The 27,274-nt window shown below is 40.0% G+C and overlaps 1 protein-coding gene across 1 annotated transcript in view; it reads left to right on the forward strand.

Moving 5' to 3' along the window:
• Window positions 1-27,185, forward strand: part of STARD13 (StAR related lipid transfer domain containing 13) — a 208,038-nt gene extending 180,853 nt beyond the window's left edge. Inside the window, exons 8-14 of the mRNA XM_008160312.3 lie at window positions 2,681-2,879; window positions 19,963-20,173; window positions 20,764-20,878; window positions 21,986-22,207; window positions 22,779-22,996; window positions 25,583-25,759; window positions 26,456-27,185. Coding sequence (XP_008158534.2) covers window positions 2,681-2,879; window positions 19,963-20,173; window positions 20,764-20,878; window positions 21,986-22,207; window positions 22,779-22,996; window positions 25,583-25,759; window positions 26,456-26,573 — 1,260 coding nt within the window. The 3' untranslated portion in view covers window positions 26,574-27,185. The remainder of the gene's footprint in view (window positions 1-2,680; window positions 2,880-19,962; window positions 20,174-20,763; window positions 20,879-21,985; window positions 22,208-22,778; window positions 22,997-25,582; window positions 25,760-26,455) is intronic.
• Window positions 27,186-27,274: the final 89 nt, after the last annotated feature.

A 27,274-nucleotide genomic window follows, 5' to 3' on the forward strand; every position in this document is an offset into this window, starting at 1 on the left:
GCCCTGGTCGCCTGTCTACCAGTGACAGACATGGAGCAAATGAAAGACACTGTGCACTCCTTGAGTCTTCCTCTTAAGAAGCTAAGGGATCTGAGGTGACCTCCTTCAGTGGGCAATTCTTTCTCCCATTCTCTAGAGCAGTTACCGTTTTAGCAGTGTTACTTTTCAAAGTGATAAATTTACGGAAGCTCCCAACATTTATCTTCATAACAGAAGTCCCCAAATGGCTAAAGCAGCAGGAAATACATGAGCCTCACGTAAGGAGTCAGGAAGTGGGATGGTTCCAGGGTTACTTCTTCCATCAGCTTAAACACATTTTTAAAGACTGGGGCTCTTTCCACCTTTCCCTTCTGCAGCCTCAGCTACGACATATGGAATCTGGTCTGATTTCAGACCACCTTTTCTTTATTAGGGTTAGAAAAGAAATGTCCTTCTGTGCTTCTAACAAAATCCACAGATATTTCCCACATCCTTTGGAAGCTGAGGGTGGGGCAGAAAGGTTATTGTCAGAATTTGAGGAAGAACAAATAAATATCTGACAACTCTCTGGGCAGCCTGTGAGACCTAATTTAGAACCAGCAGCTCTGAGCCCACAGCTGGAGTGCTCCAGACATGTCTAAAATAATTAAAATAACAATATTTGATGAAACTGGAAAGAAAGTTGGAAACAGAACAATACAAAGAAAACATTGCTGAGATGTATGTACATGCACACCATTGTGCACCAGAAACCACACCAGGAAGATGAAATGGACAAAAGAGGAACCACGCTCAGCAATTTTCACACCAACACTTGTCTAGTTTATTCTCTTTATACCAGTAAATCCTGATCAATTTTTCTCTGCTGTTAAAAATAATAAACCGGAATTCTCAGACTGAGTAAACACCAACTCACCTGAAGATAATGTGACTCACACTTAAGAATTCACTTTATGGGCACTTAGATTCTGAGGATTCCTGTGCAACACAGCCCGTGGCACAGTCCTGGGCCTCCTTCCAGAATTAGAAGAGTTGAGATGTAAACAAATTCAGGCTGGATCTCACCTCAGTAAGCACTCAATTGACATCCTGTAGTTTTCTTCTGACAGTACATGCTTTCTTCTCATGCATTTTGATGAAATTTGGAGTAGTTGCCAGAGGGTTCTTTAGATTCTTCTTGGAGAGTCACCCAAGTATGGCCAAGTGTTGCATTTCCTAGACATGGCAAACTTTAAGGATAAAAATTAAAGTAGTTAATAATTTAAGTGACATGCCTGAATAGCCTCATCTGTGGAATTAGGGTGATAAGCCTTGGAATGCAAAAACGTATCACTAAGAATTCTGTTTTTATTTCCACAAAAAGTAGCAGGTTATAATTCCCCTGTGATCCATTCAGCTGACATATACAAAAACCTCAGTATTCTCTGATTGCTTAGAATCCTTCCCTTGCTGTTACTGCAATTTTAAAGAATTAGGGCTGCTCTCTATAGCAGCAACCAAGAGAGCTCTCCTCAGACACCTGAACTTGGGTTGAGGCCTGCCTGGTACACAGAGCAGTGGTGAGGTGACCTGGCACATTCCTCCAGGTCTAGAGAGGAGGGGCCAATGCTTACTGGTCTGGGAATGTTTCCATCTTGCTTTCAAAAGTGGGCCAACATGTAAGTCCTTGGGGAGTGAGAAAAGTGGAGATTGAGAGTTGAAGGACTGTTTTGAGCAACTCAGTGTCCTACAGGCATTTAAAAATAGCAAACATACTAATTCACTGTAAACCAGGGGTCCCAGGGAAGCTCATTCTTTTGGAGGTAGAGGTCAGTCCAGAATATGCAGAGTCTACAGGGCCCTGAGCATCACCTGCAGGAACCTCCCATCTCATAGGTCTCTGCTCTACCTCCCTCATCCCTATCAGGCCTTCATTTCTTTCATGCCTTATTGCTGCATTTATTTGTCAAATGGGGTAAGAGTCTAAAGCTTAGGGATGAAAGAGGCATAAGACAATGTCTTGAAGTCTGAAGAAGGGTCACCCAGGAATCATTCTCACTAGATCCAGAGCTTATGCACATAATAACTAACCAGGCAGAGTGGTAAGTGCCAGTCATCACCTGAAAAACATGCATAACCAGTGTTACAAAAATTCCTAAAAAGGAAAAGCATTATAAGACTCTTAAATAAAAATACACGCTTATCGTTACTATAAACCTCACCCCCAAAAGGAGCACTGGATATGGCTGTTTATCTGGGATCCACCAAACCTTCCATTGACCAAACTTTCTCAAACCCACACTTAAGTCAACACTGGAGGGTGGGAAATTTTGTCTGTTATGCTCACTAATGAGCTTTAAATATGCCTGATATAATAGTGGGTATTTAACCACTACCTGTTGAATGAATGAATAAAATAATAATATCTACCGTGTTCTAAGAAGTTACTAAGCACAGTCACATATATTCTCATTTAGTCTCCTCAATAGCCCTGTGAGGTGGGGTATTATTATTCTTATCTTCATTTTTTAGAAGAGGAATCAGTGTTCAACTGCAACCAAAAGTAGCTAAACGAGTCATTTACAGTTTACTTACTTGGATGCATTTGCTGCTTATCCAGGCTTGATTCCACACCTTCTCATCTCTACCAAGATGTTGTCTTAGGAAGAGAATGTCTGGGGCAAACATGGCCTCACTAACATGTCCCTGTGACTTGTTTCAGGTGGGCCTTTTTCGAAAATCTGGTGTGAAATCTAGAATCCAGGCCTTACGTCAAATGAACGAGAACTTCCCTGAGAACGTCAACTACGAGGACCAGTCTGCTTATGACGTGGCAGACATGGTGAAACAGTTCTTCCGGGACCTTCCTGAGCCTCTTTTCACCAACAAGCTCAGTGAGACCTTTCTCCACATCTATCAGTGTAAGTATAAATAATGTAGATTGGTGTTCTCACATGTACCTATCCACTGGAATACATGAACTCATAAAAAAGCATATAAAAGTTATCATTCTACACTCCTCTCCAGAAGTAACTTTGTTCACAGTTTGATATATAAATCTCTAGGCCATATTTTTTGCATCAAAATTTTCCTTTTCAGTGTAGTTTGGCCTAAAATCTGAAACTAACTTTCAATGTACTTTCAACAAATTTAAAAGGAAAAGGAAACACAATAGAATTTATTGTGTATATAGGTGTTTTTTAAAACCCATTTAATTTTCTAAAATTCAGCATTTCCTTGGGATATATGAAAGTTAAGGCCAAAGCGTTAACATGACTGAAAATAAAGGCAAATATATGGTAATACAGTGTATTTTAAATGGTGAAAAGTAAGCAAACCAAATCAAGCTGTATGCTTAGTTCAACTAATTTATGTTTTCACTTGGAATTTTTTAAAATATATTTTTACTAATTTCAGAGAGGAAGGGAAAGGGAGAGAAAGATAGAAACATCAATGATGAGAGAGAATCAATCAGCTGCCTCCTGCATGCCCCCTAACGGGACTGAGCCCACAACCCCAGCATGTGCCCTGACCAGGAATTGAACCATAACCTCCTTGTTCATAGACTGATGTTCAACCACTGAGCCACTCTGGCCGGGCTGGAATTTTTTAAGTGATGTTAAATTGATAATTCTCAACCAAGCCTCAAAAATAATCATGAAAATAACTGTTTTTATTAAAAGACATATCCTGCTAAAGCTAATTATAAAAGAGGATATTAGTAATGAACACAGATTCTTTCTAGATATGATAATGTTATCATTATAATTATTTTGATGGCTCATTCTCAGTTCTTTAGAAAAAAAATTATTTGGCCCATGGACTTTGAGTTTTTCAGAAAAAATATGCCTGAAGTAGACCTCAACATGGAATTGATCCCATTTGAAGATGATCCCTACTATAGAGAAATAAGTACTAAATGTGTTTAAGGAGTATACAATATTTGAAATTCAAAAAGGTTTATAATAAGTACCATTTGTAATAACAGGATAGAGTGGTGATCCACTCAATAAATATTACTTTGTCAAAGTGAATAGGTTAAATTAATGATACATACTGTTAGAACCCAAACATAGGGAGTTCATAATGTTGTTGCCATAAGAGGTTGAACTGTATTTTTCAATTAAGTCTCCCTTATGGCTTGGAAATATGATATATGAATATTTCCATTTAATCAGTTTTCAGATTAAGGTTAACACCAGATTATTTCCAAGAGAGCAATGTCTTTGGCCCTTTTTGAGATTCACCAGCAAGAAACTAGATGAAAGCAAGGCTTATCTTAGCTGAAAAAAACATTTACAGAGGGTTGCTTATGTACAGGGCACCATGCTGAGCACTGCAGAGCATACAGTTGGAGAAGACTTAATCTCAGCTCCTAAGGATCTTGCAACAGAGGGGAATAAGACACACATAAATAATTGCAGTACAGCAATATTAGAGAAATTCCATGTAAGTTTACAGAGAAAACCCAAGGATGAGGAATAAGGACTTGCTGGGGAGCTGACAACTGGAAACTGAGATATGTAAGGAACACATGCTGAGTGAAGCAAATAGTGAGCATGTGGCCGGAGATGACAGGGTATTTGTCTGGCTGGCATCAATGGTAAATGTACAATGCTGTATCAAATTATACTGAAAAATTAGACTGAGGACGGGCATTGAATATTAGGGCAAAGAATTATACTTGATCCATTAAGCATTGGGGAAGCCTGGGGTGTTGATAGTAGGCTCTCAGTTGTAAAGTCATAACCAAAATTCCAAAAGTTGTTTAAACAATAAGAACATTATATGCCCCAGCTGGTGTGGCTCAGTTGACTGGGCATCATCGCATGCACTGAAGGGTTGCCGGTTCAATTCTGGGTGAGCAAACATGCCTGGATTGCAGCCTTGATTCCCAGTGAGGCGGTGGGCAGGAGGCCCCAGATCGATGTTTTGCTCTCATGTCAATGTGTCTCTCTCTCTCCCACTCTCTCCTCTCTCTCTCTAAAAAAACCAATAAAAATATTTTTTAAAAAACAATAAAGACATTATGTAATGCAGATAACAAGAAAATCTGGAATTAAATAATTTCATGATCAGTGGTGCCAGGGCTGAAAGTCAGCCTCTCTTGATGATCCCCGTAAGGTCCCAGTATGATTGCCACAACTTAGAATTATCATGTCTTCCCCAAATCACATTCAGAGGTAAGAAGAGGACAGAGGGCCTCTCCTTTGGCACATGTCTCTTTTTATCAGAGTGATAAATTTACGGAAGCTCCCATAGGCCAGAAATGGTGTACACATTCTCCCCTAAATCCACCACTGGAAAGAGATGGTTATTCCTTAGATATGAGGGAAGGGTCCAGCTTCTCAGAGCACTTTACAGCCCACACCTGCACAGAACTTATTATTTTCTTATAGAAAAAGGAGAGAGTAGATATTGAGTAGGCCACCACCTTGTGCCTGTCATAAGGGCCCATGTCCATCAGAACTGTGTTTGGACCCATGAATCTGGACGTGGTAAACAGTAGATATTGGACCAGATGAGAATAGAGGGTTAGGTAGCCTTAACTGAGGCTCTGAATTACCTGTGGTAATTTCCAGGAGTGAGACTGGAAATGACCTTCATGGAGGAGACCAAGTTTACTAACTGTTGTTGAGGTAAGGAGGAACAATTCTTTCTCCCATTCGCTAGAGCAGTTACCGTTTTAGCAGTGTTACTTTTCAGATTTTCACCAAATGATTAATTAGAGATTGGATGATTAGTGAAAATATTTGAAACCCACTTGTTTACAGGAGAGAGGAGAATAGAGGGTCAAAGACAACCTTAAGCTTGATGACTGGAAGAACAGAGAAAGGAAGAGGGCAGAGCTGCTGACTGGAGGATAAGGAGGACAGAAGTGTTTAGAATTGACTGGATGTTGATTTTAAGGTGCTGCTAGCCATCCACATGGTCACAAGTTATCAGCATTTAGGAATGAATATCTAGAATGGTCTCATGTGAGTCAAGAAAGATGCAGGAACTTCCAGAGTGTCATGTGTAACAGAAAGGTAAAAAAAGATGCAATCCAAAACAAATGTGGAATTTAGGGATTAATAGTTGACCTTCGCAAGCATTTTTAGTAGAATATAATAGATAGAAGATATTTTCTGAGATATAAAGGAGCAAGTGAGTAGAAAACATGTTGAAACAACATGTAGCCATGACAGATGCTGGCATGAAAGAGAAGGTTAGCAATCTAAAGTTAAACAATGTCTATGCAAAGCATCTTTCTTCTGAAGCAGCTTACTTAAAAGCAGTTCAGATTGAGGGGGAGACAATGGTGGCTGAATAGGCAGGCCTTTCTTGCACCTCCTCCCAGGACCAGACTGGAAAGAAAACTAAAGTGGGGAACATACACTCGGAATTACAAACTGAGCTGAGGAGGAGACATATCAAGGAAGGACAGAAAACACCGAGAGACCAGTAGGAAAGGAGAGGTCAAGAGAGGAGCTGACCCAGCTTCCAGGGGTGGCAGGCCGAGAGAGAGGAGGGATCTCTTGGCTACAGGAAGGTCTGTTCACTCAGAAGTCAGAGGCCTGGAACCTAGGCTGGGCTCCACAACCTGGAGCCCCAGAGCTGAGATCAGTGGCCCACATAACATCCAGCCATGAAAGGTGGCAGGACTGCTGGCCGCCTCGGATTCTGGAGCTGATAGACCAGAGCATGCTGGAGAGAAAGCCTCAGTTTCAGTTTTTTTGTTTGTTTGTTTTATTTTTTAAACACACAGCACAGGAGTTTCATTTGCAGCTACTCACCCAAGGCTTTGGTGCAGGGAGGGAGATGCAGACTTGAGGTGCCTAAGGAGAGGCTGGGGTGGGAAGCGTTGCAGGGAGACATGGAAAAGCAGCAGCCAGGAGTCCTTCCTGTATTTGGTCACATTCCTCCAAACAGAAAGGGCCCTTTTTCCTGAGAGGAGCTAGCCACTCCCAGCAGCCATAGCACAGGAAAAGAAAAAAAAAAGAAAAGAAACTCATACTAGGAGATACAGCCCGCCCCACCCCCAAGGAGCCCTGCATGCCACACCCTACATTTTAACCTTTTCAGAGGAAACAAAAGCAGAGGCCAAGCCTCTGTGTTTGAACAGTTTCAGGAGCCCTCAGTAACTGGATTGGGGGAGGGGTCATCTGCCCCATTATCCCAGGAAACTGACTGGTGCTTTCCTTGCACGGGAGAACTGATAGGAATTCCAGGTTTCCAGCCGATGTCACTGGACTACATACAAGGATCTCTGTCCAGCTGAGGGCAGAGTAACATTTTGGGCCACTCTAACAGCTCTGGGACAGGAAACACACCCATCACTTTCCCTGAATTCTGAACAGCACCTCCATCTCACGGGAGACCCAGAAGTCTAGACTCATGATTCTGCCTAAAGCCCTTTCAGAAATAGTTTTTTGAATGATTAAGATTGACAGCTGGCTGGCAAGCAAAGGCAGGCAGAAGCAGAGCCTGGGGACATGGGGAAGTTGACTGACCCATCCCTGGGCCCCATGCTGCAAAAAAACCTACTTTAGAGGGCAGATTGGTCCCTCCCGGGTGCAGCCAAGTCCTGTAGAGACAGACACAAACTGTGGATCACTTGGAGCTTCCAGCAGGTTGCTGAAAGCCAAAGGAGGACAGTTTCTAACAGTGGCTAGCACTGAAGTACCTCTTGGGAAGCCCAGAATTGGCAGACAGGTCAGCCAGCGTCATCAGAAGAGCAGGACCCAAAAGGAGTTTCCAGGAGGCACTAAACTCAATAAGACAAATGCCACTTCACTTTTTTTGTCTTCTTTTCTTTTTCTATTTTTATCTTCCTGTTCTTTTTTCTTTTTTATTTTCTTCATCTATCTGATTTACTAATTTGTTATTTTGTTAGTCTCTATTTTTTTTGATCATGTATCCAATTTTTCTCTTCCCCAATGCTACTCAATATTTACTTCTTCTTTTTCTCCTGCTTTCTCATCATTTTTTTCCTTTTCTTATTTTGAGGCTATCTACTTTCTCCTCTATTTTTCCTCTCAATTCTTTCTTCCTATTTTATTTTAAAACATTTTCCTCCCCCTATTCCTCTATCGTTTGTTCTTATTGCCTTTATTTCATCTCTGCGCCTTGATATTCCTTCACCCCCTTTTTCCTTTTGTTTTGTTTTCTCCTCATACTTTTTCTTTCTTTTCTTCCATCATTCTTGCTCTCTTTTCTTTTTCCTAATTCTCTGGTGGTTGCTTTTATTGTTGCTGTAGGGGTATTAGGTATGTTCCATTTATTTTCTTTCATGTTTTGTTGTGTTGTATTTTTTGTGGTCAGCACCTCCACAATAGCTCACACCATGTGGTCAGGGGTGAGTCTCATAGTCAGCCAGCCTGAAATGACATCCCATTCATGAACAGGACAACAACATTAAAGATGCAATTATAACAGAAGAATCCAAATAACTCAACAAGGGGCTTTCCTAGCCCACCCAGTCTAAAAGATCAAAGAAATTGCACCACTGGGTCCCACAAAAGACCTACTACATAAGACCACACCACAAAGTCTGGGCTCCATAGTAGTTTTATCTAACACATATAAACAAATACAAAAGGAGAGCAAAAATAGAGAGACAAAGAAACCAAAATGAAAGAAAAGGAAGAATCATCAGAAAAGGAACTAAATGAAATGAAGACAAGCAATTTGTTAAAAGAATTCACAGTAATGGTTTTAAGGGTGCTCAAATAACTTGATGAGAACTACAAGCAACTTAATGAGATTTATAAGGAGCTGAATGGGAACATCAATATGAATAAGAATCAAGAGGAAATGAAGAATGACATAGCCGAAATAAAAAACACCCTGGAAGCATTCGACAATAGGCTAGAACAGTGATCGATAAACTCATTAGTCAACAGAGCCAAATATCAACAGTACAACGATTGAAATTTCTTTTGAGAGCCAAATTTTTTAAACTTAAACTTGTTCTAACACTACTTCTTCAAAATAGACTCACCCAGGCCATGGTATTTTGTGGAAGAGCCACACTCAAGGGGCCAAAGAGCCACATGTGGCTCGCGAGCCACAGTTTGCCGACCATGGGGCTAGAAGAAGCTAAGGACTGAATCAGTGAATAAGAAGACAAGGTATTAAAAACACACCCATTCAGAGCAGCAAATGGAAAAATATTTAAAAGTAGGAGGAGAGTCTAAGGGAGCTTTGGAACAACACAAAACTTCACAACCTTCATATCATACAGGTGTTAGAAGGAGATGAATCCAAGCCAGGAATGGAGTACCTGTTTGAATAGACAATGGCAGTAAATTAACCTAACCTGCTGAAGGAAAAAGTAACTCAAGTTCAGGAAGCACAGAGAGTCCCAATCAAGATGAACCTCAAAAGATCTGCACCTTGGCACATGACAAGTGAAATAGCAAACATTAAAGACAAAGAAAGAATTTTAAAGGATGCAAGAGAGAGAAAGTTTCCTGCAAGGGAGCTCCCATTAGACTGTCAGCTGATTTTTCAATATAAATACTTAAGGCCAGAAGGGAGTGGCATGAAGTATAAAAAGTAATGAAAACCAAGAGACTGAACCATAGAACCCCAGACTACTATATCCAGCAAGACTATCATTCAAAATTTAGGTGAAATAAAGAGCTTCGCAAAAAAAAAAAAAAAGCCTAAATGAGTTTAACTCCAAACCAGCACTGCAAAATATTGCTAATGGAATTCTTGTAAGAAAAGATAGAGAGAAAGAAAAGAATACAGGCATAAAGAAGAAGACCTGCAACAAATTAGCACCTATCAATAATAACCCTACATATAAATGTCTTAAATGCTCCAATCAAAAGACATAGGGTAGAGAAACAGAATTTGGGTCCCTACTGCAGACACCACCCTCGAAGACACAGCAAGGCAAAAGCCAGCAGGACTCCAAGTACCTGCAATTGGTACATGCAGGACCAGCTCCATAGGGAAGGAAACACAGCTCAGAACAGGGACAATCAAGGCATGGGACTCAAGGTAGACCCAGCCTCTGTGCTAAGGAGTCCCTGACCACTGGACTACTAGGGGTTTCATCCTCTCAGACCTCAGTCAGGATACCCAGGGTCAGAAAGGGAGAGTGACTCACATTCACCTGCACTAGAGAAGCTCCTAGAAGGCCCAGGATAGACACACCAAGGGACCAAATTCAACAACATCAGAGAAAAATGCAATGAGCCCCCCCCCAAATATAGGGCCAAAAGCACCTGTATAACAGCTGGCATGGAAATATTGGGGTTGAACTTCACTGGCAGCAAGTTGGAGAGGAGATCCCTCCCATGAATGGGACATCAATAATCAAGTCCCAATTACAACAGGAGAGCCTAAATAACACACACAAGGGGCATTTTTAGAGCATCCAGCTCAGGTGAACAAAGAGACTGCACCACTGGATGCCTCAACACTTTATACATAAGGCCATCCCACAGAAACTGGAAGTCCTAACAGTTCTATCTAATACATAGAAGCAAATACAAAGAGATAGCTAAAATGGGGAGACAAAGAAACAACCCCCAAATAAGAGAAAAGAAGGAATCTCCAGAAAAAGAACTAAATGAAATGGAGGCAAGCAACCTATCAGACATAGAGTTCAAAGCAATTGGCTATAAAGATGCTTAAGGAACTTAGTGCAAATTACAACAGCAAAAAAAGGGAAATAGAGGCCATGAACAAGAACCAGACAGAAATGTAGAATGATACATCTGACATCAAGAAGACACTAGAAGGTATTAAAAGTAGATTGGATAAAGCAGAGGACCAAATCAGCGATTTGGAAGACAAGGTACAAATAAACACCCAGTTATAGATGCAAATAGAAAAAATAATTTAAAAGTAGGAAGATAGCTTAAGGGATCCCTGGAACAACATGAAATGTATCAGCATCCACATTATAGATATACTAGAAGAGGAAGAGGGTGAGCAAGGAACAGAGAACCTGTTTAAAGAAATAACGACAGAAAACTTCCCCAACCTGGAGAAGGAAAATGTCACACAAGTTCAGGAGGCACAGAGAGTCCCATCAAGAGGAACCCAAAGAGACCCACACATAGACACATCATAATTAAAAGGGCAAACGTTAAAAACAAAGAAAGTGAACATAGATGGTAAAATCCTCAACAAAATTTTAGCAAAGCAGATTCAGCATTGCATTAGGAAGATCGTATACCATGACCAAGTGGGATTTATTCTGGGGATGAAAGGATGGTACAATATTTGCAAATCAATAAATGTGATACATCACATAAACAAATTGAGAGATAAAAATCACATAATCATAACAATCGATGCAGAAAAAGCATTTGACAAAATCCAACATCCTTTCTTGATAAAAAACTCTCAGCAAAGTGGGAATAGAGGGATCATACCTCAACATAATAAAAGCCCTATATGAAAAACCTACAGCCAACATCATACTCAATGAATGGGTAAAAACTAAATTTATTTCCCCTAAGAACAGGAACAAGACAGGGATGCCTACTTTCACCACTTCTGTTTGATATAGTACTGGAAGTGCTAGCCCTAGCTATCAGAGAAAAAGAAATAAAAGGCCTCCAAATTGGAAAAGAAGAAGTAAAACTGTCCTTATTCTCAGATGACATTTTATTATACATAGAAAACCCCAAAGACTCCATCAAAAAACTACTAGACCTAATAAATGAATTCAGCAATTTAGCAGAATTTACACCCAGAAATACAAAATTAACACCCAGAAATCTATGGCCTTTTTATACACCAACAATGAACTCACAGTAAGTGAAACTAAAACAAAACAAAACAAAAAAAACAAAACAAACAAAAAAAAAAGTCTCATTTACCACTGCACCAAAAAAATTAAGATACCTAGGAATAAACTTAATTAAGGAGGTAAAATACCTGTACTCAGAAAAACTACAGGACATTGAAAAACAGAGATAGAGGAAGACATAAACAAATGGAAGAACATACCATGTTCATGGATTGGTAAAATCAACACCATTAAAATGTCCATACTACCCAAAGCAATCTACAGATTCAATGCAATCCCCATTAAAATGCCAATGGCATATTTCCAAGGTCTACAACAAGCTCTCCAAAAATTCATCTGGAACAAAAAAAGACCCCGAATAGCCACAGAAATCCTGAGAAAGAAGAACAAAGTTGGAGGAATCACAATACCAGATATTGAGCTATATTACCAAGTCACAGTTCTCGAAACTTCCTGGTACTGGCACAAGAACAGACATATAGACCAATGGAACAGAACAGAGAACCCAGAAATCGACCCAAGCTATTATGCTCGATTAATATTTGACAAAGGAGGCAAGAGCATACAATGGCATCAAGACAGTCTCTTCAATAAATGGTGCTGGGAAATTTGGTTAGATACATGCAAAAAAATGAAACTATATCACCAACTTACACCATACACAAAAACAAACTCAAAATGGCTAAAGGACTTAAATCTTACAAGACTCCATAGGCAGCAAAATAGCAGACATGTGTCGTAGCAATATCTTTACCGACACAGCTCCTAGGGCAATGGAGACTAAGGAGAAAATAAATGGGACTACATCAAAATAAAAAGCTTCTGCACAGCAAAAGACACCATCAACAAAACAACAAGAAAGCCCATTGCATGGGAGAACATATTTGCCAATGCTATTTCAGATAAGGGTTTAATCTCCAAAATTTACAGGGAACTCATACAACTTAACAAAAGGAAGATAAACCATCCAATAAAAAAATGGGCAAAGGACCTAAATAGACCCTTTTCGAAAGAGGACATACAGAAGGCCTGGAGACATATGAAAACATGTTCTAAGTCACTAATCATCCCAGAAATGCAAATCAAAACAACAATGAGATACCATCTCACACCTGTCAAAATGGCTATCATCCACAAATCAACAAACGACAAGTTCTGGCAAGGATATGGAGAAAAAGGAACCCTCGTTCACTGCTGGTGGGAATGCAGACTGGTGCAGCCACTGTGGAAGACAGTATGGAGTTTCCTCAAAAAGTTAAAAATGGAACTCCCATTTGACCCAGTAATCCCACTTCTAGGACTATATCCCAAGAAACCAGAAACATCAATCTAAAGGATACATGCACCCCTATGTTCATAGCAGCACAATTTATGATAGCTAAGATTTGGAAACAACCTAAGTGCCCATCAGCAGTTGAGTGGATTAAAAAACAGTGGTACATCTGCCCAATGGAATACTATGCCACTATAAAAAAGAAAGAACTTTTACCATTTGCAACAGCATGGATGGAACTGGAGAGCATTATGCTAAGCGAAATAAGCCAGTCAGAGAAAGATACATATCATATGATCTCACTCATATGTGGGCTATAATGATCAACATAATTTGATGAACAAAAATAGATCCAGAGACAAATGACAGGGGAGGTGAGGGGGGGTTAGAGAGCAACCAAAGGTTTGTATGTATGCATATTAGCATAACCAATGGACACAGACATTGGGGCAGTGGGGGCTTGCCTGGCGTGGGAATGGCTGGGCGGGGGCGGGGGGAGGGTGGGATTTCAATTGGGGGAAAAGGTGACATATGTAAAAGTTTAGACAATAAATAAAAAAAGAAAGGACAAACAAAGTAAAAGAAAGAATCTTAAAGGCAACAAGAGACAGAAAATTACCTACAAAGGAGTTCCCATTAGAATGTCAGCTGACTTCTCAATAGAAACACTTGAGGCCAGAATGAAGTGGCATGAAGTACTCAAAGTAATGAAAAACAAGGTCCTAAATCCAAGACTACTTTATCCAGCAAGGCTATCATTTAAAATGAAGGTAAAATAAAAAAGCTTTCCAGGCAATAAAAAGGTTAAAGGAGTACACTACAATGAAACCAGCAATACAATAGATGTTAAAAGGACTGCTTTAAGAAGAAAAGTAGAGAGAGAGAGGATGATAGGCATAAAGAAAATAAAAATGGCAATAAATAAATACCTATCAGTAATAAACTTAAATGTAAATGGATTAAAAGGTAAGATTTGGGAAACAATAAAGGATTATCAGGTTAGGGGAACTGCCTTTGGCCATTCAACCAGCAGCAGTTAATAATATGCAGATTTTCAGCCCTGTTGAATATCAAAAGTCCCATCAGCCTTCTGACGAACTTCTTGCATTTATTATGACCTGCTGGACTTAGCCTCCTGTATAAATGCTCCAGTCAAAAGACATAGGTTGACTAACTGGATAAGAAAACATGTCTCACATATATGCTGTCTACAAGAGACCCACCTTAGAACAAAAGATACACACAGACAGAGTAAAGGAATGGAAAATTATATTCCATGAAAATGGAAAGAAAAAAAAAAAGCTGTGGTAGCAATACTCATATCAGACAAAATAGACTTCAAAACAAAGGCCATAACAAGAGACAAAGAAGGGCACTTCTTAATACTAAAGAGAATGGTTCAACAAGAAAATATAACCATTGTAAGCATATATGCACCCAATATAGGAGCACACAAGTACATAAAAAAACTCCTGATAGACTTTAAGGGAGAGATTGATAGCAATATAGTCATAGTAGTGGACTTTAATATCTCATAGATGTCACCAGGTAGATCTCCCAGACAAAAAATTAACAAATAAACAGGTCTTAAATGACGCCCTAGATCACATGGGTCTAACTGATATTTACTGAACATTTCAACCCCAAGCAACAGAATATACATTCTTCTCAAGTGCACATGGAACATTTTCAAAGATAGACCACATGTTAGGGCACAAAACAAGTCTACTAGTATACAAATTCAAGATAGATATAATACTAGGCATCTTCTCAGATCCCAGCAGCATGAATTTAGAAATCAACTACAATAAAAACACTCAAAAACATGGAAGCTAAAAAGCATAGAATTAAACAATGAATAGCTTACTAAAGAGATCAAGGAAGAAATAAGAACTTCCTGAAAACAAATAAAAATGAACACTCAACAACCCAAAATCTATGGGACACAGTGAAAGCAGTCCTATGAGGGGAGTTCATAGCACTAGAGGTCTACCTCAAAAAATAACAAGAAAAACTTCTAATAACTACTATAACCATACAATGTAAAGAACAAGAAAAGCCAGAGTAAGTGAAAGGAATGAAATAATAAAGAGCAGAGCAGAAATAAATAATATAGAGACTAAAAAACAATACAAAAGATCAATAAAATCAAGAGGACCCTTTGAAAAGATAAACAAGCCCTAGCTGGTTTGGCTCAGTGGATAGAGTGTTGGCTTGTGGACTGAAAAGTCCTGGGTTTGGTTCCGGTCAAGGGCACATGCCCAGGTTACAGGCTCAATCCCCAGTAGGGGGCATGCAAGAGGTAGTCAATCAATGATTCTCTCTCATCATTGATGTTTCTCTCTCTCTCTCTCTCTCTCTCTCTCTCTCTCTCTCTCTCCCTGCCTTTCTGAAATCAATAAAAGTATTTTTTTAAAAAAAGATAAATAAGTTTGCTGAACCTTTAGCCAGATTAATAAAGAATCAAAGAGAGAGGACCCAAGTAAACAAAACCAGAAATGAAAGTGGTGAAGTAACAATTGACCCCACAAAAATACAAAAGATAATTTTAAAATGCTATAAACAATTATGTCCAACAAGCTGGATAACCTGAACAAAATGGACATATTCCTTAGAAAATACAATCTTTCAAAACTCATTTAAAAAGAATTAGAAAATCTGAATATAACTAGTGATGATATTGAAGCAGTAATCAAAAAAAAAAAAAACCCAGCAAACAAAGATCCTGCTCCAGATGACTTCACAGGAGAGTTTTACCAAACATTCAAAACACTAACACCTATCCTCCTCAAATCATTCCACAACATCCAAGAGGAAGGAATATTTCCAAGCTCTTTTTATGAGGCCACCATTACCCTAATTCCAAAACCATAATAAAGACACAGCAAAGAAAGAAAATTACAGGCCAATATCCCTGATGAACATAGATGCTAAAATCCTCAACAAAATATTAACAAATCAGATCCAGCAAAACATTAAAATTACCATACACCATGACCAAGTGGGGTTTATTTCAGGGATGCAAGGCTGGTATAATATTTGCAAATCAATAAACATGATACATCACATAAACAAAGTGGAAGACAAAAATCACATCAACATATCAATTGAGGGAGAAAAAGCATTCCATACAATCCAACACCCTGTTTTGATAAAAACTCTTAGCAAAGTGGGAATAGAGGGATCATACCTTAACATAATAAAGGCCATATATGAAAAACCTACAGCCAACATCAAAGTCAATGGGAAAAATTAAAAACATTTTCCCTAAGAACAAGACAAGACAGGGATGTCCACTTTCACCACTCTTATTCAACCATAGTACTGGAAGTCCTAGCCATGTCAATCAGAGAAGAAGAAGAGGTAAAAAGGCATCCAAATTGTCAAGGAGGAAATAAAACTGTCATTATTTGCAGATGGCATGATATTGTACATTAAAAAAAAAAAACAACAACAACACTAAAGACACCACCAAAAATCTATTAGATTTAATAAATGAATTTGGCAATGTAGCAGAATACAAAATTAAAAACCAGAAATCAAGGGCATTTTTATACACCAATAATGAATTCTCGGAAAGAGAAACTAAAAAAACAATTCCATTTACCATTTTGACAGAAATTTAAGATACCAAGGAATAAATTTAACAAAGGAGGTAAAAGACTTGTATTTGGAAAACTAAGGACTTTGAAAAAAAAGTGGCCGACGAAGATATAAACAAGTGGAAGAATATACCATGTTCGTGGACTGATAGAATTAACATCATGGAAATGTCCAGTCTACCCAAAGCAATCTACACATTCAAAAATCCCTATTAAAATATCAATGGCATATTTCAGAGATCTAGAAGAAATACTGCAAAAATTTATATGGAACCAAAAAAGACCCTCAATAGCCACAGCAAACTTGAGAAAGAAAAACAAAGTTGGAGGGATCACAATAGCAGATATCAAGTTACACTGCAAAGCCATGCTACTCCAAACAGCCTGGAACTGGCACAGTAACAGGCACATAGACCAATGGAACAGAATAGAGAGCCAGGACATCCACCCAAACCACTATGCTCAGTTAATATTTGACAAAGGAGGCAAGAGCATACAATGGAGTCAAAATAGTCTCTTCAATAAAGGGTGTTGGGAAAATTGGACAGATACATGCAAAAAAAATGAAACTAGATCACCAACTTACACCAGACACAAAAATGAACTCAAAATGGAAAAAAAAAAAAGACTTAAATATAAGTTGTGAAACCATAAAAATCCTAGAAGAAACCATAGGCAGAAAAATATCATACATCTCCTAAGGCAAGGAAAACTCAGGAGAAAATAAACAATTGGGATTACATCAAAGTAAAAAAAAACTTCTGCATAGCAAAAAAACTATCCACAAAATGTAAAGGGAGCGCATTGCCTGGGAGAACATATTTGCCAATGATACATCTGATAGGGGTTAATTTCCAAAATATATAAGACACTCATACAACTTAACAAAAGGAAGACTAATGATCCAATTAAAAAATGGGCAGAAGACCTGAATAGACATTTCTCCAAAGAGGACATACAAATGGCCAAGAGATATATGAAAAAATGCTCAAAGTCACTATCAGAGAAATGCAAATTAAAACCACAATGAGATATCACCTCACACCTGTCAGAATGGCCATCATACAAAAATCAACAAACATCAAGTACTGGTGAGGATGTAGAAAAGGAAACACTCGTTCACTGCTGATAGGAATGCAGACTGGTACAGCCACTATGGAAAACAGTATGGAGTTTCCTCAAAAAATTAAAAATACAACTTCCATTTGACCCAGCATTTCCACTTCTGGGAATATATCCTAAAACACCAATAAGAAAGAATATATGCACCCCTATGTTCACGGCAGCATTATCTACAATAGCTAAGGTGTGGAAACAAACCAAGTGCCCATCAGTAGATGAATGGATAAAAAAGCTGTGGGACATTTACACTATGGAATACTATGCATCTGTAAAAAATATGGACCGCTTACCCTTTGAGACAGCATGGATGGACATGGAAAGTATTATGCTAAGTGAAATAAGACAAATACAACATAATCTCACTGATTTGTGGAATCTAATGAACAAAATTAATTGACCAACAAAATAAGACCTGAAGCATGGAGGCATGGAACAGCCTGGCATACCTCAATGTGGGGTTGGGGGGACAAGAAGAGATAAATCAAAGAATGTATATACTTACGTATATGCACAGCCCATGGACATGGGCAATAGGATAGTGAAGACCTGGGGGTGGAGAGGGGCTGGGAGGAGGGAGGTAAAGCTATCAACAATAAAAAACATATATTTTTAAAAGAGCAGTTCAGTGGCTCAAGCTGAATTTATAACATGTCAATGACATGCTTGTAGTCATTAGTAGTACCTGCTTCTGCTTCATCACAACCAAGAGCAAAGAAAAAGATTTTGCTTAATTAGAAAAAAATGGCTCTTCTCTACTAAACCCAGGTCTCCCTTCTGCTGCTGTGGATGTGGTGGAGGTGAGGATGGGTTATAGAATGCTGAGTGCATGGTCAGGCTATTCCAGACATTTGGATTTGCTGGCAGACTGGAGGCAGGAGTGTGCCCAGCTCTGGGAACCAGGACCTGGTCATAAGGTCACACTACAGCCCCTCTAGAGCAGCAGGCGCCATATTTTTTTTTTCATGCATCTCTACCAATAGTAAATATCTGAACATGTATACTTACTTATTTTTAACCCTTTGCACTCGCTTGCTTTTTTCTCGAGCTGCTACCGATGCTAACTGTGTCGAGTCACACTCGACATCCGAGTGCAAAAGGTTAATAATATAAATTATTATGATATACTATGACATACTATGCATATTTATACCATATCCATGAGAGGAAACATAAACGCCACTGAAATTCTATTTTTTTCTCACACCTTACAGATTGTCACGAACACATCTCCCCACCCCTTCGAGCACAGGCAGCCTACTGCAGGGACCTGTTCTAGAACTTGGTATTTTAAGAATGAAAACAATGTTAACCGAAGGGAATCATTGACTATGTCTTTCAGAATGAGAGAATAAGGGCAGTGAGTCAGGCCTAAAAAACACAGCCAGTGGGCAGCAAAATGCAGCACCTAGCACCCTTGTGATTTTTCCTTTTAGTTCACTTCATATTATTGGGGCCAATTTCTATTTAAGTCTGTGTGACCAATGCCTACATTACCACCCCCACCACCACAACGACCAACCTGAAGAGGAATGGGACCATCCATTCCCCATAGCTTTAGTGAGCCTGGTTCCTCTTCCCTAAACATAACCTCAATTCCCATTACTTTCAAGATTAGAACAGATGGCCTGAGTCACCACATAAAGCCATGTGCCTCCTCTGAACCAAGCCCCGTGGCTTGTAGGAAAGAAGTAAATGTGCCAGGCTGGCCCTCTGGCATCAGTTCAGGGGGCCAAGCAAATCAATCCTACTATTCATGGTTAATTGCACCAAGTTGACATCACACCTGGCTGCACCACTCAGGGCAAGGAAAGGCAAGGCTGCCAACCCCCAACACAGTGGATTCCAAACCGTGCCCCACTGAGCCCCAGGCATCCAGAGTGGTTTACAAGCTGTCTGGTGGGAGGGGATGGGCAAGAGGAAAGCTAGGCTGATAGTGCTCCGGCTTACTGCCTACTTCAACCAGAACAGAAAAATGGTTTGGAAAAGGATGAGCGGAGTATGAAAAGTGAGGGCTACTTCCTTGTGAAGACTGGGTTCTGGAGTTGGATGCTGAGGTTCCAATCCCAGCTCTGTCTCTTACCAACTGTAAGGCCAAAGCAATTACTTCTCTCTTAGCAGTTGTCGTCATGGTTGATGATGATGTCTCTGAGTATGTCTTCATATCAGGAAGGTGCAGCTTACTCACTTTTTTCCCAGCTGGCTCTTTCTGTGGCTGTTTCTCTGATGCCCTGGCACCCACTTTTCCACAGATGTCCCGGAAGAGCAGCGGCTGCAGGCAGTGCAGGCTGCCATCCTGCTGCTGGCCGACGAGAGCAGGGACGTCCTGCAGACGCTTCTGTGCTTCCTCAAGGACGTGGCCAACTTGGTGGAAGAGAATCAGATGACACCCAAGAACCTGGCTGTGTGTCTGGCCCCATCTCTCTTTCATCTCAATTTATTGAAGAAAGAAAGCTCCCCCAGGTGGGTTTTCCTCAGCAACAATAGGAATCTTAACCCACAGTTCATTAAAAACAAAACAAACAAACAAAAACTTCTCACATTGGATTTCAACTTAAGGACTTGTCAGCTCTTAATTTATAACCAGAAAATGTTTTAAGGACCTAATTTGTGTACTCAGATTCATAGAATTGTCGAAGTAGCATTGAAGAATGTCTGTTGTGACCCAGAAAACCTGGGTGTGTGAGTGGGAAGGAGGGAAAAGTACATGAAGTAGTATTTTACAATCTTTAAGTTTAAAAGAAAAGAACTAGATTCAAGGCCCAGGCACAGCAGCTTGCAGCAAAGTGGTTTCAAACTTGGAAAAAATAGACTAATTTCTCCCCCAACAGTTATTCCTGCCCTTGTATTTTTCCAAGGTTTTTCATTATGAACTGTCAGTTAGCCTGATTCAGAACATCTAATATGTGTGGTCATTGCTTTTGTTTGGAAATGAGAAAGTCTTGGATCAGGAGAACACCTGGAAAAAGAAAAAAAAAATAGGATAAGCTTTTATTGTGAAAAGCTCTTTGGTTTGAGATCTGCTTAGTTAGGACTGTCCCCTTCACTTACAGGGTCATACAGAAGAAATACGCCACTGGGAAGCCAGATCAAAAGGAACTCAGTGAGAATCTGGCCGCCTCTCAGGGCCTTGCCCACATGATCATGGAATGTGACAGACTTTTTGAGGTGAGTGAAAGGCTTGAACTGCCTTCCTTATAGCTCTTGGAACTAGATGAGATCATTGGAACAGTTTCCACACTCAAGGCTTATATGTTTGTTCCGGAGTGTATAATGACAATAGTACCCTCTATAGCTGTGGTCTTTGAATCCAAGAAATGTGAGAAGGTATCTATGTAATTGAGTCTTGACAGTTAAAAATATTTGGAGTTTCCATGAAGACGGTTTTCATGAGAACAGTTATGGCACTATCAGTTACCAGGTTCAAGGCAAGCCAGACAATTAGTTTCTTTTTTTTTAAATATGTTTTTATTGATTTCAGAGAGAGAAAGATAGAAATATCAATGCAAGAGAAACAGACTGGCTGCCTCCTGCCTACTGGGGATCAAGCCAGGCATGAGCTCTAACTGGGAATCGAACCAAGACCTCTTGGTGCATGGGTCAATGTGCAATCACTGAGCCACACCAGCTGGGCTGTTTGTTTGTTTGTTTGTTTATTTATTTATTTTTACCTCAGGATGTGATTCTGTTCAACATCTGTGTGTGTGTGTTTCGTGTGTGTGTGTGTGTGTGTGTGTGTGTGTGTGTGTGTGTGTTTTGACCAATCCCTGTTAACTAAGAATCAAGAATAGCTTATGGATATAGCCACAGCTATGTTAAAGAAGAAAGCGAACTAGACTTCAGGCATACTTTTTTGTGGTACATTTGGCATTTGTAAGTGAGAAAAGTATGCTAAAAAAGTAAAGCCATTTCTAAGTTGTAGTTGATGTTTCCCATAAGTCTGTGTGCTTTAAGTTTCCTGAGCCCACATTTTGCCAAACTGAATAAAAATACATTAAAGAGAAAGTTTAAGGAAAATGGATAGACTGAATGAGAAGTCATTGCAATGTTTTGAGTCATAAATATAGTCTCAGAAACATATTTGTGTTTCCTGACTTTAGGAAGCCCCACCCCCTACCACCAGATTTGCCACTGATCTTAGTAAAACATCTGGTCCACAGCACTTGGCCCATTCTGATACACACCGTTTTTTCACTAAATGACTTTGCTTTTTCTATTAGTCTCAGCTTCTTTAACTCATGCATCTGTTGCTCTTTCATGCACCCATTGGTTCAGGTCCCGCATGAGATGGTAGCCCAGTTTCATAATTCTTACGTGGAGGCTGAGATCCATACTCCAACTCTGGAAGACCTGGGGACCCAGGTGGAGGAAAGTGGGGCCACATTCCACACTTACCTGGACCAGCTCATCCAGGGCCTCCAGAAGGAAGCCAAGGAGAAGTTTAAAGGATGGGTTACATGTTCCAGCACAGACAATACAGACCTTGCTTTCAAAAAGGTAATCTCAGGGGTGGTAAAAACAAAAACAAAAAAAAACCTTACCTCAAAAGAACTACATCCAACAACCAAGAAGTAATTTTGCTTTAAAAACAGCCACTGTCCACAGGCTTGGCACACACATGAACATGTCAAAGACTCTTTCTAGAGACTACAAGGCAATCATGTTGCACATAATCAGGTTGCAGACTGTGAAGCCAGACTACTAGATCCCAATCCACTCTCCGACCCTTAGCTATGTGATGTTAGGCAAGTCACACACCTCTTTATGCCTCAGTTTTTTTTCAGTTGCATGACATAATAATACCACTGTCAGAGGAGGGCTATTTAAAAATCAAATGTGTTAGAAAGACACCTGGCAAACAGGTTGATGTGTATCAAGGTTATTATTTTATGATCATTATTATTTTTTTAATCTTTAGGATTACCATTATAAAATGGTAAACCTGAGGTATGCAGAATCACTCTTTCAAGGTGCATACTTAGTGATTTTTTTGAACACTCAGTGAAATGTGGTAGGTTTTTGTTGGAACTAGTTAACCTGTTCAGCCTTCGATGGTGTCTTTCCCAAGGTGGGAGACGGGAATCCACTGAAGTTATGGAAGGCTTCCGTGGAGGTGGAAGCACCGCCTTCAGTGGTGTTGAATCGTGTGCTAAGGGAGCGCCACCTGTGGGATGAGGATTTTGTGCAGTGGAAGGTTGTGGAAACTCTGGACAAGCAAACAGAAATCTATCAGTACGTGTTGAACAGCATGGCCCCCCATCCTTCCAGAGACTTTGTGGTTCTCAGGTAAGCTTGACTCTGGAGTTAAATATATTGTTTCTAGAGCAGATAAAGCTGCAGATTTAAGCATTTCATAGAGTTCTACCACCTAAATTCAGCCTGTAATGGGAATACTAAGTTGGCCCTCATTTCCCTCAGCAAAAACTGAATTTGCTCCATTTATGCCCCACTTCCTACTTCTTCACCTAATTTTCAGCTCCGTTGAAAATTGAGCTCTCTTATGACTGCTTTAATTTTGGAACATACGGTTTATTAGGCCATAAATATTGTTCATTTCCTCAGAACAGAGTCCTAAGAATAACTGCTGTTTGTCCAGTTGTACTTTCTGCCAATAATGTAAATTGAGTCTGACTTTCTCCTGCTTTTTGCCTTTCTCCCTCTGGAGAGTTTGTGTAACTCTCAAGACTGGAATGTAACTTCAGAATTCACTTGCATAGCTTCAGCTGTTCATAGCTCATTATAGCTCTGAAGGTCCAACTATCCTGGAAGTTCAGTAGATTCCAGGGTCTGACCAAGCTTGCCAGACTGTGTCTACTGCTGAAATATTTCTTCTGAGAGATTTTTGGGTTGAGTTCATAATGGAATGCTCAACCAGTGACAGGAAGTTTGCACAGTGGATCTGTGCATGTGGGCTGGTGAGTCAGTATTGAATCAGAAATAAGAGGGATTCAGGGTACTAAAAAACTCAAATAAAATGTAATTAAATCAATATGTCCTTTTTTAATGATAGCTGATGGCAAACACTGTTGCTTCTCTTGGATTAGTGGTATAAAATGAATCACTAGTGAAATTTCCAAATGTATATTTAAAGTATTTCCTTTATAAAACTAGTCTTGATGGCAAACTAAAGGTTACTTTTCACATAGAATATTTATGCCAATGGGATGGAGCCTCTTCCTTCCCCTTAGAGGAGGCTGAGGGCCAGTTAATCTTGGAGCCTCCTTCCTTCCATACATCCACCAGAATGCTATTTCTTAGTGTATCCTTCCATCACCACCTGAGCGGGGCTCCATTGGAGGCTTTGGGGAGACAGCAGGGAACACTGCAGACCACAATCCTGCTCTCTCAGGTTTCTATTTTATTAGGCAGAGAGAGTCAATATATAATAAGTAATGGGATAGGATTACTTATACTAGGGGGATAAGTAAGATAAGGGCAAAGTAAGGGATGGTATTTTAAATATAGTGGTCAGGGCATAATCTCACTGCACTGATATTTGATCCAAGACTTAAAGGAGAAGGTGGGTGGGCCATGAGACTCTGCGGGAGAAGAACTCAGAATGCAAGGATATAAATGATGAACCATATGTGGTTCCTGCAACAGGAATTTCTTGGGATTATAAAACAAGAAGCTAGAAAGTGGCAAATATGGTGAGGAAGTGACATACTGAAATTATTTCTGTCTTCAGAGTATCTCCCTATTTAGGCTCACACATACATGGCTGGTCTCCTTTCATGATTAATTCTCACATTGTCCTCTTCTCTAGTTCCTCAGGAGCTTCCAGCATTAGTTACTGCAGATTTTTCCATTTTGCTTACACAAATGTATAATCTTCCCATCTTTATTATTAATCACATTATCATGCATGAAGAGAATGGTCATTCCCACGGGGAAGTCCCTAAGCACTTGTGTGGGACTTGCTTACTCCTGACTTCTTGTTGGCAAAGTATAGTAGTTTCTCTTTGTGGTATCATAGGACAGGAAGAAGTTATAGATGAGATGACTAACTAAGGGAATAGGATTTATGGCTTAAACTGGGATGGTAATAATAAAATCTATACCCTATGGTATATATTGTACAAATGCTCTCATGGTTCCTGACTTCCATCAACAATTTTACTCCAAATGGTAGTCCCCTCTATGTTTGAATAGCTTCAGTAGCAGGGAACTCACTACCTCCTCATAGAGCCTACTCCGTTTTTGGAAAGTGCACATTGTGAGCCAGGGCTTCTCTAAAGTCAAATCAACTGATTTATTTCTTGTCCTACTCAAGAGCCACTCAGGTATTTAAAGAAAGATAGCAGTCCACATAGTCTAGTTTTCTTCAAGCTGAGCATCGCCGGTTCATTTATCCTTTAAGACTTGAATTGAGCATTATCTCCTCCGGGAAGGCTTCCCTGTGTGCCTCCCCTTCCCTTCCACGTGATGCCAGAGTGCTCTGTGCATCTCCATGTCACTGCACTGACCATGATGTTTTAGAATTATCTTTGTATTTCTGCTTCACCTCCTGGACTGTGTATCTCTGTGCCCTTGGTGGCTTCTCGGAGCTTGGCACATCTCTGTGCTCATTAGATGTTTACTGAATGAGTTGAAAGAGTGCTTCCTCATTCCAAATCTGTAAGACCTCTGCAGCCTCAGTTTGTTTCCAAAGGTCTGGGTGCTGCATGGCCATTTCTGGCCTCTGGGTTCTTGGGTTGAGACCCTTGCTTTGAACTGCACTGTATAAACTTTATCCAAACTTATGGGAATCATTTGCTTAATCCAAGTAACTAGGATTGGAATTCGAGCAGGAAAATATGTGTAAACCTCAGCACTGTGTTCAAGTCTTTCTCTCTTAGCCATAACTCTGATGTGTGGGTTGTTTCACTTCAGGACCTGGAAGACTGATTTGCCCAAAGGAATGTGTACCCTGGTCTCCCTCTCTGTGGAGCACGAGGAAGCTCAGCTCATGGGCGGTGTGCGAGCCATAGTGATGGATTCTCAGTACTTAATAGAACCATGTGGTTCCGGCAAGTCAAGACTGACCCACATCTGCAGGATAGACCTGAAGTAAGTGTGAACCCTCCAGGAGGGCAGGCATGGTGTTGGAGTCTCAGCTCAAGTGGCACATTTGCCAAGACCCTGTCTGTCATCCTAATTATTTAACTATACTTTTTTTCCCTCATAGCCATTAACATGGTTTTATAGATGATTATGTATGCCTCCCACTCTCTGTTCCTCTTCTCCACCTTTCCTGAGATTCTGTCATTTTCCTGGAGCCCTTTGCTCTTCTCTATTTTCAGTTTTGTCCCCACTCCTGTGTCCGTGCTTCTCGCACAGAGCAAACACAAACACTGGAGTTCAGCACATAACATGAGTCTCCTCTCTGGCATTTCCTTTATGTCTTCCCCCTTCTGCTGCTGCCTCTAGTTGCCCTCCTTTCAGAAGAAACTAACTTAAATCCAAACTTTTCAAGGCATTCATGATGCTGAACCAAGTTCTTGGTCTGGTAGATACAAGTTGAGTCCTCTTAGTCAATTCTAGAATTCAGTCTGAATCTTCCCAGAGATGATATCATGTTAAAGCACCAGTGAGTACTGAAAAGATGGTCTGAGCACTGCGTTCTCCGACCCCCGAGGAGGCAGCCCCAGGTTGTGTGCAAATGTTCTGATGATCAGGGCACAAGGACAGCCCTGTCTACCATGACAAATCGCTATGTTGTGGAAAAAGACTTTCCCAATTCCTTTCTGATTTTTGTCCCCACAGAGGTCACTCCCCAGAATGGTACAATAAAGGCTTTGGACATCTGTGTGCAGTGGAAGTTGCCAGGATTAGAAACTCTTTCCAGCCCCTCATTGCTGAGGGTCCAGAAACTAAAATATGAATTTTCCCCGGTGTGACATTAAGCTCAGGGAAGGGGAAGTGAAAGGAAACACCTGTGGGAGAGAGTGCACTCAGGAGAAAGTAAGAGAGGACAACTGATTGACATGGTTCCTGCTCAAAATGGAAACACTGAGAAGTCAGAATGTTGAAGATGCAAGAGTTTCTGCGAACTTTCTTAGCCTTCCTGGAGATGGCTATATTCCTACTAATATAAAAATTTTAAAAATGAAAACATTTATCTATGTTACTTAAAATTAAATGGCTTTTCTTTGTGCATTGCCTAATTTGCTATTTAAAAGCTTCTAAGAAGCATATTTTAACTGTAAATAAATGTATGTATAGCATATGTACATGTGTGTATATCTCTCCCTTTACTGTATATATGTAAAATATCAATTTTATATATAATTGCATATTTTGAAACATGTCTGCCTTGCTGAGTCCCTTCCTTGCATGGTTCTTTCCAAGTTGCTCTGGGCCCCACCATCCTGTAAACTGAGCAGCTGCTGCTGACACGAAGGCGTGAAAATGTGTAGCCTGTCAGTCAGAGGTGATGTTCAACCAAAGATGTGCTAACCAAAGGCAAACAACATTAAAAGGTTCTTATGTGTCATCAGGTTGCTTTTGTTATTCAAAAACTGAGAGTGGCGTGTTAGGTAAAGCAATGAAAACAATGTGTTCTCCTTTTTAAAACAAAGAAGT

Source organism: Eptesicus fuscus, chromosome 8 (genome assembly GCF_027574615.1).
Source record: "Eptesicus fuscus isolate TK198812 chromosome 8, DD_ASM_mEF_20220401, whole genome shotgun sequence".
Classification (NCBI taxonomy): Eukaryota; Metazoa; Chordata; class Mammalia; order Chiroptera; family Vespertilionidae; genus Eptesicus; species Eptesicus fuscus.